The 15930-nt window shown below is 39.9% G+C and overlaps 1 protein-coding gene across 1 annotated transcript in view; it reads left to right on the top strand.

Moving 5' to 3' along the window:
- SVEP1 (sushi, von Willebrand factor type A, EGF and pentraxin domain containing 1) overlaps positions 1-15930 on the top strand; it is a 207297-nt gene that overhangs the window by 161091 nt on the left and 30276 nt on the right. Inside the window, exons 37-39 of the mRNA XM_061426467.1 lie at positions 7513-8185; positions 10181-12972; positions 14868-15093. Coding sequence (XP_061282451.1) covers positions 7513-8185; positions 10181-12972; positions 14868-15093 — 3691 coding nt within the window. The remainder of the gene's footprint in view (positions 1-7512; positions 8186-10180; positions 12973-14867; positions 15094-15930) is intronic.

The following is a 15930-nucleotide window of genomic DNA, read 5'->3' as shown; positions in this document are numbered from 1 at the left end:
ATTGCATTGAATCTATAAATTGCTTTGGGTAGTATACTCATTTTCACTATATTGATTCTTCCAATCCATGAACATGGTATATTTCTCCATCTATTAGTGTCCTCTTTGATTTCTTTCACCAGTGTTTTATAGTTTTCTATATATAGGTCTTTAGTTTCTTTAGGTAGATATATTCCTAAGTATTTTATTCTTTCCATTGCAATGGTGAATGGAATTATTTCCTTAATTTCTCTTTCTGTTTTCTCATTATTAGTGTATAGGAATGCAAGGGATTTCTGTGTGTTGATTTTATATCCTGCAACTTTACTATAATCATTGATTAGTTCTAGTAATTTTCTGGTGGAGTCTTTAGGGTTTTCTATGTAGAGGATCATGTCATCTGCAAATAGTGAGAGTTTTACTTCTTCTTTTCCAATTTGGATTCCTTTTATTTCTTTTTCTGCTCTGATTGCTGTGGCCAAAACTTCCAAAACTATGTTGAATAGTAATGGTGAAAGTGGGCACCCTTGTCTTGTTCCTGACTTTAGAGGGAATGCTTTCAATTTTTCACCATTGAGGATAATGTTTGCTGTGGGTTTGTCATATATAGCTTTTATTATGTTGAGGTATGTTCCTTCTCTTCCTGCTTCCTGGAGAGTTTTTATCATAAATGGATGTTGAATTTTGTCAAAGGCTTTCTCTGCATCTATTGAGATAATCATATGGTTTTTATTTTTCAATTTGTTAATGTGGTGTATTACATTGATTGATTTGCGGATATTGAAGAATCCTTGCATCCCTAGGATAAAGCCCACTTGGTCATAGTGTATCAAACACAAAGAACAAATATTAAAAGCAGCAAGGGAAAAACAACAAATAACACACAAGGGAATTCCCATAAGGATAACAGCTGATCTTTCAATAGAAACTCTTCAAGCCAGGAGGGAATGGCAAGACATACTTAAAATGATAAAAGAAAATAACCTACAGACCAGATTATTGTACCCAGCAAGGATCTCATTCAAATATGAAGGAGAAATCAAAAGCTTTTCAGACAAGCAAAAGCTGAGAGAATTCTGCACCACCAAACCAGCTCTCCAACAAATACTAAAGGATATTCTCTAGACAGGAAACACAAAAACGGTATATAAATTCAAACCCAAAACAATAAAGTAAATGGCAACGGGATCATACTTATCAGTAATTACCTTAAATGTAAATGGGTTGAATGCCCCAACCAAAAGACAAAGACTGGCTGAATGGATACAAAAACAAGACCCCTACATATGTTGTCTACAGGAGACCCACCTCAAAACAGGGGACACATACAGACTGAAAGTGAAGGGCTGGAAAAAGATTTTCCATGCAAATAGGGACCAAAAGAAAGCAGGAGTAGCAATACTCATATCAGATGAAATAGACTTTAAAACAAAGGCTGTGAAAAGAGACAAAGATGGTTACTACATAATGATCAAAGGATCAATCCAAGAAGGAGATATAACAATTATAAATATATATGCACCCAACACGGGAGCACCGCAATATGTAAGACAAATGCTAACAAGTATGAAAGGAGAAATTAACAATAACACAATAATAGTGGGAGACTTTAATACCCCACTCACACCTATGGATAGATCAACTAAACAGAAAATTAACAAGGAAACACAAACTTTAAACGATACAATAGACCAGTTAGACCTAATTGATATTTATAGGACATTTCATCCCAAAACAATGAATTTCACCTTTTTCTCAGGCGCACATGGAACCTTCTCCAGGATAGATCACATCCTGGGCCATAAATCTAGCCTTGATAAATTAAAAAAAATAGAAATCATTCCAAGCCTCTTTTCTGACCACAATGCAATAAGATTAGATCTCAATTACAGGAGAAAAACTATTACAAATTCCCACATATGGAGGCTGAACAACACACTGCTGAATAACCAACAAATCACAGAAGAAATCAAAAAAGAAATCAAAATTTTCATAGAAATGAATGAAAATGAAAACACAACAACCCAAAACCTGTGGGACACTGTAAAAGCAGTCCTAAGGGGAAAGTTCATAGCAATACAGGCATACCTCAAAAAACAAGAAAAAAGTCAAATAAATAACCTATCTCTACACCTAAAGCAACTAGAAAAGGAAGAAATGAAGAACCCCAGGGTTAGTAGAAGGAAAGAAATCTTAAAAATTAGAGCAGAAATAAATGCAAAAGAAACAAAAGAGACCATAGCAAAAATCAACAAAGCCAAAAGCTGGTTCTTTGAAAGGATAAATAAAATTGACAAACCATTAGCCAGGCTCATCAAGAAACAAAGGGAGAAAAATCAAATCAATAAAATTAGAAATGAAAATGGAGAGATCACAACAGACAACACAGAAATACAAAGGATCATAAGAGACTACTATCAACAATTATATTGCCAATAAAATGGACAACGTGGAAGAAATGGACAAATTCTTAGAAAAGTACAACTTTCCAAAACTGGACCAGAAAGAAATAGAAAATCTTAACAGACCCATCACAAGCACAGAAATTGAAACTGTAATCAAAAATCTTCCAGCAAACAAAAGCCCAGGTCCAGACGGCTTCACAGCTGAATTCTACCAAAAATTTAGAGAAGAGCTAACACCTAGCCTGCTCAAACTCTTCCAGAAAATTGCAGAGGAAGGTAAACTTCCAAACTCATTCTATGAGGCCACCATCACCCTAATACCAAAGATCCACATCTTTGTATGACAAAGATGCCACAAAAAAAGAAAACTACAGGCCAATATCACTGATGAACATAGATGCAAAAATCCTTAACAAAATTCTAGCAATCAGAATCCAACCCATTGTATTTTGAATGAGACTACAAAGTGTCGCACAGAATAAAATTAAATATTTCAACATTTTACATTTTTACCAATTTCCATTTTTCCTGTTTTGGTAGCCAACATTTATAGGCCATATCTTATCATCAGTATAAAACTTCATCATTTTTAAATGACTCTTTTGCATAAGCGGGTTAACTATGTCCTCCAGAAAGCTGAGCACTCATTTAGATTTCTAACATAATGGAATGATGTGGCAGTTTGATCAAAGACCGGTTATAGTTCTATCTAGGCAGTAACTACAAGTTAATTCCTCTTTTTGTCGTTCAGAGAACATATGCTTCTTTAGCATCTTAAAAGACTAACTGATGTATCTTAGAAGACAGTTATTTTTAATAAGCTCCTGACCTCATCTTCATTGAATATTTTATCTAGTCTAAAGCACTGGCTTTATTTCCACCTTTTGAAGTTATTCAGTATAAATTTCTCTGCTTCTCTGAAATGCCAGCCATTCAAGTTTTGATGGCTTGGTCCCCAAGTTTTCCTACAAATGGATCATTGGAGCTAATTGAGAGGTTTCAGAAAGGGATCCCAGCCCTTCATACATTCCCATGACTTAAAAAAAAAAAAAAAAAAAAAGATCCTACACTCTGGTTAAGATGTCAAGCTCGCAGCATTGGAAGTGAAGATGTTGGGAGACAGACATTTCAGCCAGCTCAACCTCAAATCTGCCTTTCTCTTTCTCATAAATGGAAGTGATTCCAAGTCTGTTCACTCTCAGAGTCCTCTGAGCCTATTCCAATAGGCCTATAGCCATTTTTGAACTGTGATACCCAGAGCTGAAGCTACACTGACACACGCATATTAGAACATAACTACAACAGCAAAAAAAAACACTAAATTTAGGGACTGGAGCATGGTACTTAAAACATAACTGTTTATTTCATCTCTCCTGTTCTCTTTCTGAATAAATGAGTTTCTAGAGATACAGATCACATCAGATCAGTCGCTCAGTCGTGTCCGACTCTTTGCGACACCATGAATCGCAGCACGCCAGGCCTCCCTGTCCATCACCAACCCCCAGAGTTCACTGAGACTCATGTCCATCGAGTCAGTGATGCCATCCAGCCATCTCATCCTCTGTCATCCCCTTCTCCTCTTGCCCCCAATCCCTCCCAGCATCAGAGTCTTTTCCAATGAATCAACTCTTCGCATGAGGTAGCCAAAGTACTGGAGTGTAAGCTTCAGTATCATTCCTTCCAAAGAAATCCCAGGGCTGATCTCCTTCAGAAAGGACTGGTTGGATCTCCTTGCAGTCCAAAGGACTCCCAAGAGTCTTCTCCAACACCACAGTTCAAAAGCATCAGTTCTTCAGCGCTCAGCCTTCTTCACAGTCCAACTCTCACATCCATACATGACCACTGGAAAAACCATAGCCTTGACTAGACGAACCTTTGTTGGCAAAGTAATATCTTTGCTTTTGAATATGCTATCTAGGTTGGTCATAACTTTCCTTCCAAGGAGTAAGCGTCTTTTAATTTCATGGCTGCAGTCATCATCTGTAGTGATTTTGGAGCCCAGAAAACTAAAGTCTGACACTCTTTCCACTGTTTCCCCATCTATTTCCCATAAAGTGATGGGACCGGATGCCATGATCTTTGTTTTCTGAATGTTGAGCTTTAAGCCAACTTTTTCACTCTCCACTTTCACCTTCATCAAGAGGCTTTTTAGTTCCTCTTCACTTTCTGCCATAAGGGTGGTATCATCTGCATATCTGAGGTTATTGATATTTCTCCCAGCAATCTTGATTCTAGCTTGTGTTTCTTCCAGTCCAGTGTTTCTCATGATGTACTCTGCGTATAAGTTAAATAAACTGTATTCTAGAGATACAGTAACCCTTTTAAGGATGCCACCATTGACTCACTCAATTCGTTTGATGAAACTAAAGTCTTTTACATGGGCTGCCACTAAGCCGGGTTTCCCTCCGTGCAGTTTTTCTTTGTTATCTATATATAGGACCTCTATTTTATCTTTGTTATAAATATTACCTTGTAAGATTAGAAACATTGAACTGGATTATTAAAACCCTCATCCTTCACCCTACACTTATGTATGTTTACAAACCTGTGGGCTAAGGACAGAGTTTTGTGGCATTCACAAGATAGGAAATGCCCAGCTAGCTTACTTCTGTTAACCAGTACTCTTTGGGTCATCCAGTTAATAAACCACTTAAATATCTTTCTGTTCCAGCAGCATTTTGTCAGCTAAAATCTTATGAGACACCTTGTCGGAGTAACTGTCAAAAACAGTTTCCAGTTCCTTTATGCCTGCCACACTTTCACTCATTAGCCATCAGAAGTTGTCAAAAAACACATGAGATCCTAGTGACCGCTGCTTCCTTTTCCAGATGTTCATAAGCCATTCCTGTGTGTAAGTCCACAGAAGGCCTCGGCTATACCACACTCCCATTTCTTTGCTCCTGTTACTTTTCATCCTTTCCTGCTTTCTTCATGACTCCTCTCAAAAGCTGTTTCGTCTGGGACACGGATGTGTAAACAAGTACAGGCACTGGCATTGCCTTGTGTGCTGGGGGAAGGGATTCTAGCATATAGCATCGCCACATTGTCCAATGAAGGACTAAATGTTGATGGAGCGTGATAAAGAAAAGACAAAGGGATGGTGTCCATTCTAGGAAAGTATGGATAGTATCAAAAATGCGTTCTTTAAGTTCATTTGTCCAAAATACAAGTATTTAGTGGTAATCTCCCACTACATTACAAAGTGCTTTTTTGCTGTGATTTTCCCATTAGCAAAGAGTAGTTAGTGGAGATTTTCCAGCAGATCAGAGGTCAGAGGCCTAACAAAATGCTGCCAGATTACAAAGCACAGTTTTTGTGTCCTTAAGAGGCTTTAAGAAATAAGGAAGGTTCTGGAGGCAGAGGCTTCTGCCTCAAAGCAGCTAGTCTCATGACATAAAGGAAGCAGTTTATAGATGGCACAATGGATCCTCATAAATCAGGGATGTCTCAGGTGATGGCTGTGAACTTCAGCCAATGAAATATAGTAGCAGCATTAAAGGACCTTGTAAAAATGATGATACATGGTTCAGAATGTTCCAAGGATGTAAATTTGTGCCATAAAAATATAAAACATTGAGAATGTCTACAAATGGAGCACGTTCTACACAGTAATAGCCAAAGCTAGGAACTCAGACCTTGGACAATGGATTTTTAATAATAAAATTAAAGTTTTAATGTACTGTCTTTGTACATCTTCCCAGACCCTTTAAGATGGAAGCCATCTAACAGTTTATGAAGTTCAGATTCTTATACAAAGAACTGAGCTTATCTACATTGAGCTCCCGCAGACCCCAACTGGAGACTCCTTAGCTATTGAGTACAGCTATGAGTGTTTGCTTTGATACCATTTCTACCCACAGCATAATATATGATTATTGTAGGTAGGGAGGTTACAAACATCTCTTATGTTGCTCGATCATTTTTTACCTGATCTCTGTTTTCTATAGATTTCATAAATCTTGCCAACAAAGATAAAGAAATTCCACCCTCTCTATCATAAGTGAAATTGGAGATGTTAACTAACTGATGATTTAAGAATCTGCTGAAGAGTCGGTCAAATAACTTGTACTATTAACACTGACATACAGTTTCCACAGGATACCCACTGTCTGTGATGTAACTGATCTCATTTTAAGGAGAGAAGACAGAAGGGTTAGAATTCAGGAAACCAAAATCAGACCCTAACTCTGCTGCTTGCATCTGTGTGATTCTCAGCAGATTATGTAGCCTTCTGAACCATCACTGTAAAATGAAGAAATTAGTATTTCTTAGCAGAGTTCAATTGCTACCAAATTATTTCACTCCCCTTACCCTTCATTAGTATCAGAACGACGGACCGATCAGATGTTAGGCATTCCTTTCAATCTCCCCATCCTCTTTCTCTTCAGTAAGAAAGTGAAAATGAAAGTCAGAGTATAATTATTCTAATTTTGCATATCCTAATATTGTGTTCTACTTCATTGAGAGAGTACTTGAGAATTATTTAATTTAAGATTTTTGTAAATCATCAATCTACCATCATATATGGTGAAAAGCCTTGTACATAAAAAAGACTGAGAGTTATTAAGCAAAATGTATTTGTGCTGGTCAAATAGCCATACTCAGACACAGCTTTTAATGCTAACAGTGTGGTTAAGGCCTTTGGAAACATTGGAGACTGAAATTATAATCTCTCCTTTAAAGTTCATTGATTATAAGTAAGAGAATAACTAAGAGTTACATAGAGGCTACCTATGGTTTATCAGAGCTTTTAGGACTAATGATCAAGTCAGAAACTGAAACTATCTGTAGACAGATGAAGTTCCAACTAAGTTGAATCAAACAGAACCATAACTTATTCCTCATTTTTATTTGTAAGAAAATGTATAACAATTTTTAGAGTTTCTTAAATAGAAAAAATCCACTTCCCTTTCTGAACAAGCCCTAGTATTATTACCAAGATGTGTATCTTAAATGAAGATGATTTGGTCAATAAGCTCAAATTCAAACAGTAAATACTGTTGTAAAGGATAAAGAATAAAAGTAAAGTCATTGTTGGAAAGATCAAAAATAAAAACAGAATAAGAAGATGCAAACACCTTTTCTCAAATATACTTTCGTTACTGTTTCTTTCTCCCCAATCTCATAGCTACACCCTTGCCGGTCCTGACACCATTGAGTGCCTGGCCAGTGGCAAGTGGAGCAGAAGTGACCAGCAATGTCTGGCCGTCTCCTGTGACGAGCCGCCCAGCGTGGAGCACGCGTCCCCAGAGACTGCCCATCGGCTGTTTGGAGACATTGCGTTCTACTATTGCTCAGATGGCTACAGCCTGGCAGACAACTCCCAGCTCCTCTGCAATGCCCAGGGCAAGTGGGTTCCTCCGGAAGGTCAGGCCATGCCCCGTTGTATAGCTCATTTCTGTGAAAAACCCCCTGCTGTTTCCTACAGCATCCTGGAATCTGTGAGCAAAGCAAAATTTGCAGCAGGCTCAGTTGTGAGCTTCAAGTGCATGGAGGGTTTTGTACTGAATACCTCAGCAAAGATTGAGTGTCTGCGAGGTGGGCAGTGGAGCCCTTCCCCCATGTCCATCCAGTGCATCCCCGTGCGCTGTGGGGAGCCGCCCAGAATCCTGAATGGCTATGCAATTGGATCAAACTACAGTTTTGGAGCCATGGTGGCTTACAGCTGCAACAGGGGCTTCTACATCAAAGGGGAGAAGAAGAGTGCCTGCGAAGCCACGGGGCGGTGGGGCAGCCCCACACCCACGTGCCACCCCGTGTCCTGCGCTGAACCGCCGAAGGTTGAGAACGGCTTTCTGGAGGTAAGAGGCTGGTTCACAAGAGTCCTGGCTTTCGTCGCTGACAGGGCCAGCCCACTGCGTGGCTTACTCGGAAGCAGGGGTGTGGAAGGAAATCCGAGGAAGAGGGGATATACTTACACACGGGACTGATAGACCTTGCTGTACGGCAGAGATGAGCACAACATTGGAAAGCAGCTCTACTCCAATTTTTAAAAATGCTATTGAAAAATAAAGAAGCAGGGGCGTATAATTGAACAGGAGACTAAATCTGTAGGCAGTAAATAATGGAGAGAATCTGAGAGGTTATAAATCCTTTTAATCTATAGCTTTCTACCTTCTGCTAGCATACAGACACTTGAAATACTTCTTAGCAGTATCTTAGCCCTAACCATGAAGTTACAATAAAACAGTTTTGAGAAAATATTATTTTGCTTTATAAAAGTTGTTGCAAGATGGATGTATTATTTTTATAGAAATCAAGGTCGAAAAGGAACCTAGAGAAATCTATTATCATCTCTAATTTTTAGACACAGGTAGGGCGGTAAACCATCCATTCACTGTAGGACAGCTTCTGTGATTTTCTTTTAGGGCACCTAAAGGTAATTTTATCAGGACAAAACATTATATCCTATCCACAAACGTCCTCCTTTCTCATTAATATGTGTCTGCTCATTAAATCTATCAAGAAATCAGGAATAAGAATCTATTCCCCCAAATCAAGGGCCATTTTAAGCAGGTTATATTCTAATTAAATACTTCTTAAAAATTCACACATGCATATAGCACCATTTCTCCTTTATATTTTAAAAGAGTGAAAGGCTTTGTCTAAGACCTTTGTTCAGATATATTAACTTTCCATTGAAATGAGAGTGTCTAGTATATGTAAGAAGGCTTTCTTCATTTATTCATTTAGCAAATATTTCTGGAGCTCCTACTAGGTATCAGGTAAGCAATCGAGATCTGCTGCTGCCGCCGAGTCACTTCAGTCGTGTCCGACTCTGTGTGACCCCGTAGATGGCAGCCCACCAGGCTCCCCCGTCCCTGGGATTCTCAGGCAAGAACACTGGAGTGGGTTGCCATTTCCTTCTCCAATACATGAAAGTGAAAAGTGAAAGTGAAGTCGCTCAGTCGTGTCTGACTCCTAGCGACCCCATGGACTGCAGCCTACCAGGCTCCTCCGTCCATGGGATTCTCCAGGCAAGAGTACTGGAGTGGGGTGCCATTGCCTTCTCCGAATCGAGATCTAGTATCTAATAATTCTGAATAGGTCTGTGATTAGATCCATCATGGTGTTTACGTGTATGTGGGGTACCCAAGAAATAAATAGGTAAACAAAGTAAATAATTATGTCCAAATACTGGGAGGTTTACTGCAGCACAGAAGCTGGACTTTACCATGATCACTAACAAAAGAACCAGTGTAATGTTTTTAAAGTTTTAATAACTCATTCATCTTAGTATTGCCTAAAATGATCTATTATTATATTATATACTTAGGTATCTGAATGTTGAGCTCATGAATATTATATTTTTTGTTTAAAAGATACAATACTACTTTTTGTTTTCCACCTTTATGTTACGGCAGCAATTTTTTTAACAGCACAAACAGATGTATCTTTGTGTTGTGTATGTGTTCTTTTCTGTGAGTAAAACAACAAACTAAAGCATTGTGAGATTTTTTTGAATTTACCAAGCAGTTTATAATTTTTGGTATTGCTCCATCTACTCATCAATCAATTTAGAGACTTGAATTTTTACTTATTATGGTCTTAACACTGTGGCTAGTATTTCTGCTGTAGGGACTGATTACTTAATTTGACCTTCTACCATCCTTTTTGTTTATTTAAATTGAAAAAATAGAGTGGACCTATTGGAAAAATATAAGTCCTCATTTGCTTATGTTTTAATTGATTTATTTTAACACAGGCATTTTAGTTCTTTACTATGATTCATTGTATTTTGTCAGTTATATTATCTGTTAACAAACTGTTTTTAATTGTCTCTCCCTGTTATCCAGCATACAACTGGCAGGACCTTTGAGAGTGAAGTGAGGTACCAGTGTAACCCAGGCTATAAGTCAGTTGGAAGTCCTGTGTTTGTCTGCCAAGCCAATCGCCACTGGCACAGTGAATCCCCTCTGGCATGCATCCCTCTCAACTGTGGGAAACCTCCCCCGATCCAGAACGGCTACACAAAAGGAGAAAATTTTGAAGTAGGGGCCAAAGTTCACTTTTTCTGTAATGAGGGTTACGAGCTTATCGGTGAACATTCTTGGACATGCCTGAAATCTGGCAAATGGAATAAGAAGCCGAACCAAAAGTGTGTGCCTGCCAAGTGCCCAGAGCCACCCCTCTTGGAGAACCAGCTTGTATTGAAGGAGTTGACCACAGAGGTGGGAGTGGTGACATTTTCCTGTAAGGAAGGGCACGTCCTCCAGGGCCGCTCTGTCCTGAGATGCTTGCCATCCCAGCAGTGGAATGATTCTTTTCCTGTTTGTAAGATGGTTCTGTGCCTCCCACCTCCCCTCATTTCCTTTGGCGTCCCTGCTCCTTCTTCTGCTCTTTACTTTGGAAGTACTGTCAAGTATTCTTGTGTGGATGGGTTTTTCTTAAAAGGAGATCCTACCACCTCCTGCCAAGCTGATGGTACCTGGAGCTCTCCACTGCCGGAATGCGTGCCAGTAGAATGCCCGCAGCCTGAGGAAATCCTCAATGGCATCATCGATGTGCAAGGTCTTGCCTACCTGAGCACAGCTTTGTATACATGCAAGCCAGGCTTTGAGTTGGTGGGCAATACCACGACTCTTTGTGGAGAAAATGGTCACTGGCTCGGGAAAAAACCAACCTGTAAACCCATTGAGTGCCCAAAGCCCAAGGAGATTTTGAACGGCAAATTGTCTTACACAAAGCTACACTATGGGCAAACCATTACATACTCTTGTGACCGAGGCTTCAGGCTCGAAGGTCCCAAAGCCTTGACTTGTTTAGAGACAGGAGATTGGGATGTGGACGTCCCATCTTGCAATGCCATCCACTGTGATCCCCCACAACCCATTGAGAACGGGTTCGTAGAAGGTGCAGATTACAGCTACGGTGCCATGATCATCTACAGCTGCTTCCCTGGGTTCCAGGTAGCTGGTCACGCCATGCAGACCTGTGAAGAGTCGGGATGGTCAAGCTCCATCCCGACGTGTGTACCCATCGACTGTGGTCTCCCCCCTCACATTGATTTTGGAGACTCTACTGTGGTCAGAGATGGTCAGGGATATTTTAACCAAGAAGACGACATGATGGAAGTTCCACATGTGACTCCTCACCCCCCTCATCCTCTGGGAACAGTGGCTAAAATCTGGGGAAACACGAAGGGGTCTCCTGCTATGCATTCGGCAAAATTTCCATACAACACCCTGGTTTCATACAGCTGTAATCCGGGATACGAACTCCTGGGGAACGCTGTGCTGATCTGCCAGGAAGATGCAACTTGGAATGGCAGTGCACCGTCATGCATTTCAATGGAATGTGACCTGCCTGTTGCTCCTGAAAATGGCTTTCTGCACGTTACAGAGACGACCACGGGCAGTGCCGTCCAGTATAGCTGCAAACCTGGGCACACTCTGGTGGGCTCTGACCTCAGACTTTGTCTAAGGAACAGAGAATGGAGCGGTGCTTCCCCACGCTGTGAGGCCATCTCATGCCCCAAACCAAATCCAGTTACGGATGGCTCCATCCGAGGAAGCAACTACTCGTACCTGAGCGTGTTGTACTATGAGTGTAATTCTGGGTATGTGCTGAATGGCACCAGCAGGAGAACATGCCAAGAAGATAAAACGTGGGATGGAGATGAGCCCGTTTGTATTCCCGTGGACTGTGGTTCACCCCCAAGCTCAGCCAACGGCCAGGTAAAGGGAGAGGAATATACCTTCCAGAAAGAGGTTCAGTACACTTGCAACACAGGCTTCTTGCTGGAGGGGGCCAGCAGCCGTGTTTGTCTTGCTGATGGAAGTTGGAGTGGAAACACTCCCATCTGCGTGCCCGTCCGGTGTGCTCCCCCATCACAGGTGGCAAATGGGGTGATGGATGGCCTGGACTACGGCTTCGGGAAGGAAGTGGTGTTCCACTGTCAGGATGGGTATGCGTTACACGGGGCCCCCAAACTCACCTGTCAGTCAAATGGTAACTGGGATGCCCAGGTTCCTTTCTGTAAACCAGTCAACTGCAGCCCTCCTGAAGATCTTGACCGTGGCTTCCCTAATGGCTTTTCCTTTTATCGTGGGGGGCAGATAGAGTACCAGTGCTTTCCTGGTTATAAGCTCCATGGAAGTCCTTCAAGAAAGTGTCTCTCTAATAGCTCCTGGAGTGGCAGCCCCCCTTCCTGCTTGCCTTGCAAGTGCTCCCCACCAACCATTCAGAGTGGAGCTGTTAATGGGACAGATTTCAGTTGTGGAAAGGCAGCTCAGATTCGGTGCTTCAAAGGCTTCCAACTCCTGGGACTGTCTGAGATCACCTGTGAAGCCGATGGCCAGTGGAGCTCTGACTTCCCACGCTGTGAACACCCTTCTTGTGGTTCTCCTCCAACGATACCAAATGCGTTCATTGTTGAGAGGGGTTCATTGGAGGAAAATGTAATAACTTACACCTGCAAGCCTGGGTATGTCATCCAAGGCAGTTCAGATCTGATTTGTACAGAGAAAGGGACATGGAGCCAGCCTTACCCAGTCTGTGAGCCCCTGTCCTGTGGACCTCCACCATCTGTCTCCAATGCAGTGGCAACTGGAGAAGCACACACCTATGAAAGTCAAGTGAGGCTCAGGTAAGACCATGCGTGGTTCCAGAGTCTCCAAGGGGCACAGACAGGAGGGTTGTAAAATGAAAAGCGATAAATCAGAAATTAAGCTAGTTGGGAAGAAAACATCTTCTTTGGGCTGTTCTCTGAAAACTGAAGCTTTTAACACTGGGCCTTATTCTGCCCATAATTATCCATAGATTGGCTTGTAAAAGTAAATTTCCACATTTTCAGATTATAGTTTCTAATACAGTTATCATAATTAACGGATTCTGTTGAGCTTCTTGGACCATCAAGATCCTCTAACTAGCTTTAATACCTATTAACTCATAGGCTCTTTTTTGAATGATACACTGATAAATTTCTTTGATATTACCTAAGAATTATATTCATATATGTAAATGTTGGGGAAATAGGGCAAAAACTGAAGAATTCAGGTCAAAAGTCACATACTTTCAACATAAATAAGGAGATAGTCTTAAGAGGACGTCTAACCTATGCTATCTGAGCAAACTAAGCATTTAATGCACAAATGGTGACTTTTTGCTGAAAAATTCTCTATTTAAAATGTAGTATTAAAAAAATGAGAAAATATGGAATGAATGTATAATTTAGATTTTTATTGGAATAAATGCCTGTAATGTGCAAATATATCTCAGCCCTCTAAATCAATTTAGATTTTGTTGGTATCTCTGAAGGAATTAAGGATTATTCTTCACATATTGGCTTCTTAAGTTTTATGAATAATAACTCTTCTTAAGCCTGTCTGTTGTAGACATTTTAGCCCTTCATTTTCTCTTACTTGCAGTAAGAAACAGACCCGAGGGAAGATTGTCAGTGAAATGAAAGCTAAGGAAGAGTGGGTTATGCACCTAGAAGAAAAACAAAAATTATTCCTTACTTTTGAAGTGCATTTGCAGTTTTCTATTTGGATGTTCATGTGTCAGATAGCTTGAAAAATCACAACACCACCTGCTTCCTAAGACTGTCCTGTTTGTTATTCCTTGTGTGTTGACAATCTTCAGATCTTCACTTGTTAGTAAACTGATCATTCCAAGTTTGCAAACCTGTGACTGTTACCTAGCCTGGTAGTTTGTGAAATTTTGAAAATATACCCACCCAATAAATATTAATTAAATGGTTTCAGTATAGTGGTAAAAGCAGGGCCTCTAGAGCCAGGTTCCCTAGGCAGGAATCTCAGCTCTGCTGCTTCCTGGAGAAGTTATTTAATCTCTCTGGCGTCAGTTTCTTCACCTATAAAAATGGGAATAAAAATAATCACACCTATTCATAGAGTTGACATGAAAATGATTTAGTATCTGTAGAGCAATTAGAACAGTGAGTGGAATTTAATAAATATTCTGTAAACATTTGTTGAATGAAAAAAATGCAAAGTTTTCAAAATCACTGAGTGTTTAGAGTCAGATTGACTCTAGTTTGAACACCAATACTGCTGTTACATGATAGCTACTAAACAAGATTAAAAGACACACATTATGTAGAGGACTTAGAACAGTTCTTGGAACAAAATAGACTCCCAGTCAATACTAATTGTGCTACATTCTTACTAGTATCTGAGTTTATTTTTAACCTTGTCTAGAATTTCTTGAGCTGTTAGGTATTTTCAGAATAAAAATTAATTCAATAATGGTATCATCCAGAGCAAAGGTAAATCATGTCAACAAAATTTAAGGCAAGTTTAGACGTGGCTCCTCTTTAATGTGAATAACTGAGGATTGATCTGATGATCATTGTTATCCTGGTGTTTTTGCATGGCAGCACCATCTCCCTGACGTTTGAGTCCGTTTTAATATATCATATAAAATGTGTGCTGAGCTTTGTAGCAACTTCTTGAATCCAAGAACAAGTCACCAACTACATCACACTCCATTTAAGGCACTCACTTTTCTTTTCAATTGCAGGTGTCTAGAAGGTTATGTCATGGATACAGATATAGACACATTCACCTGTCAGAAAGACGGTCATTGGTTCCCTGAGACAATTTCTTGCAGTCCTAAAAAATGTCGTCTGCCAACAAATGTAACACATATACTTGTTCGTGGAGATGATTTCAGTGTGAATAAGCAAGTGTCTGTGTCATGTGTGGAAGGGTATACCTATGAGGGAGTTAATACATCAACATGTCAGGTAAGATTTTCTTAATTAGAACATGTAGAGTGTAACTCATCTATATGTATATTATACTATATGTGAGTGTGTGTGTATGTGGATATATATGTAAGTGTGTATTATGCTCTGTGTGTGTGCATGTGGATATATGTGCAAGTGTATAAGTAAGTGTGTGTATAAGTATGTGGATATAGATATAGATATATCCACACAGGCAGTATCTTGTTATCCTGAAAAGAGAAAATGCCTCAAGTTTCCAATCCTGTCAAAGAATTTGAGGAGTTTTTTCACAGAAATATAAAAACATATATTTCTTTCCAATATTCTCATTTTTAAAAACAAAGTGCCAAGGGTACGTGAGAAGTACCAAAGATAGATAAAATGTTCAGATATCTATAACAAAAGATTCATGACAGATTAACCGTGTGAATGCTTTACACATAGACAGTCTGTGTGTAGAAATGAGCCCTGACTGTTACCACGTATGTTTCTGGTTTTAGGAGAAGAGCAGAGGCAGAAGACACAAATTGGAGTCGAATTCTGCCTCTGCTTATGTCACTTTATAAAGTTACTTAGAATTGCTTAGCTTCTATCAGCATGGCATTCCTAATCCAGTGCTGGATTGTCAGATGACTGCAGCTATGAAATTAAAAGACACTTGCTCCGTGGAAGAAAAGCTATGACAAACCTAGACAGCATATTCAAAAGCAGAGACATTTTGCTGACAAAGGTCCATATAGTCAGAGCTACCGTTTTTCCAGTAGTCATGTATGGATGTGAGAGTTGGACTATAAAGAAGGTTGAGCACCAAAGAACTGATGCTTTTGAATTGTGGTGCTGGAGAAGACTCTTGAA

The sequence above is a fragment of the Bos javanicus genome, chromosome 8 (genome assembly GCF_032452875.1).
Source record: "Bos javanicus breed banteng chromosome 8, ARS-OSU_banteng_1.0, whole genome shotgun sequence".
Taxonomy (NCBI): domain Eukaryota; kingdom Metazoa; phylum Chordata; class Mammalia; order Artiodactyla; family Bovidae; genus Bos; species Bos javanicus.
The sequence above is the reverse complement of the archived record's forward strand: the minus strand, read 5'-3'. Positions and strand labels throughout refer to the sequence as shown.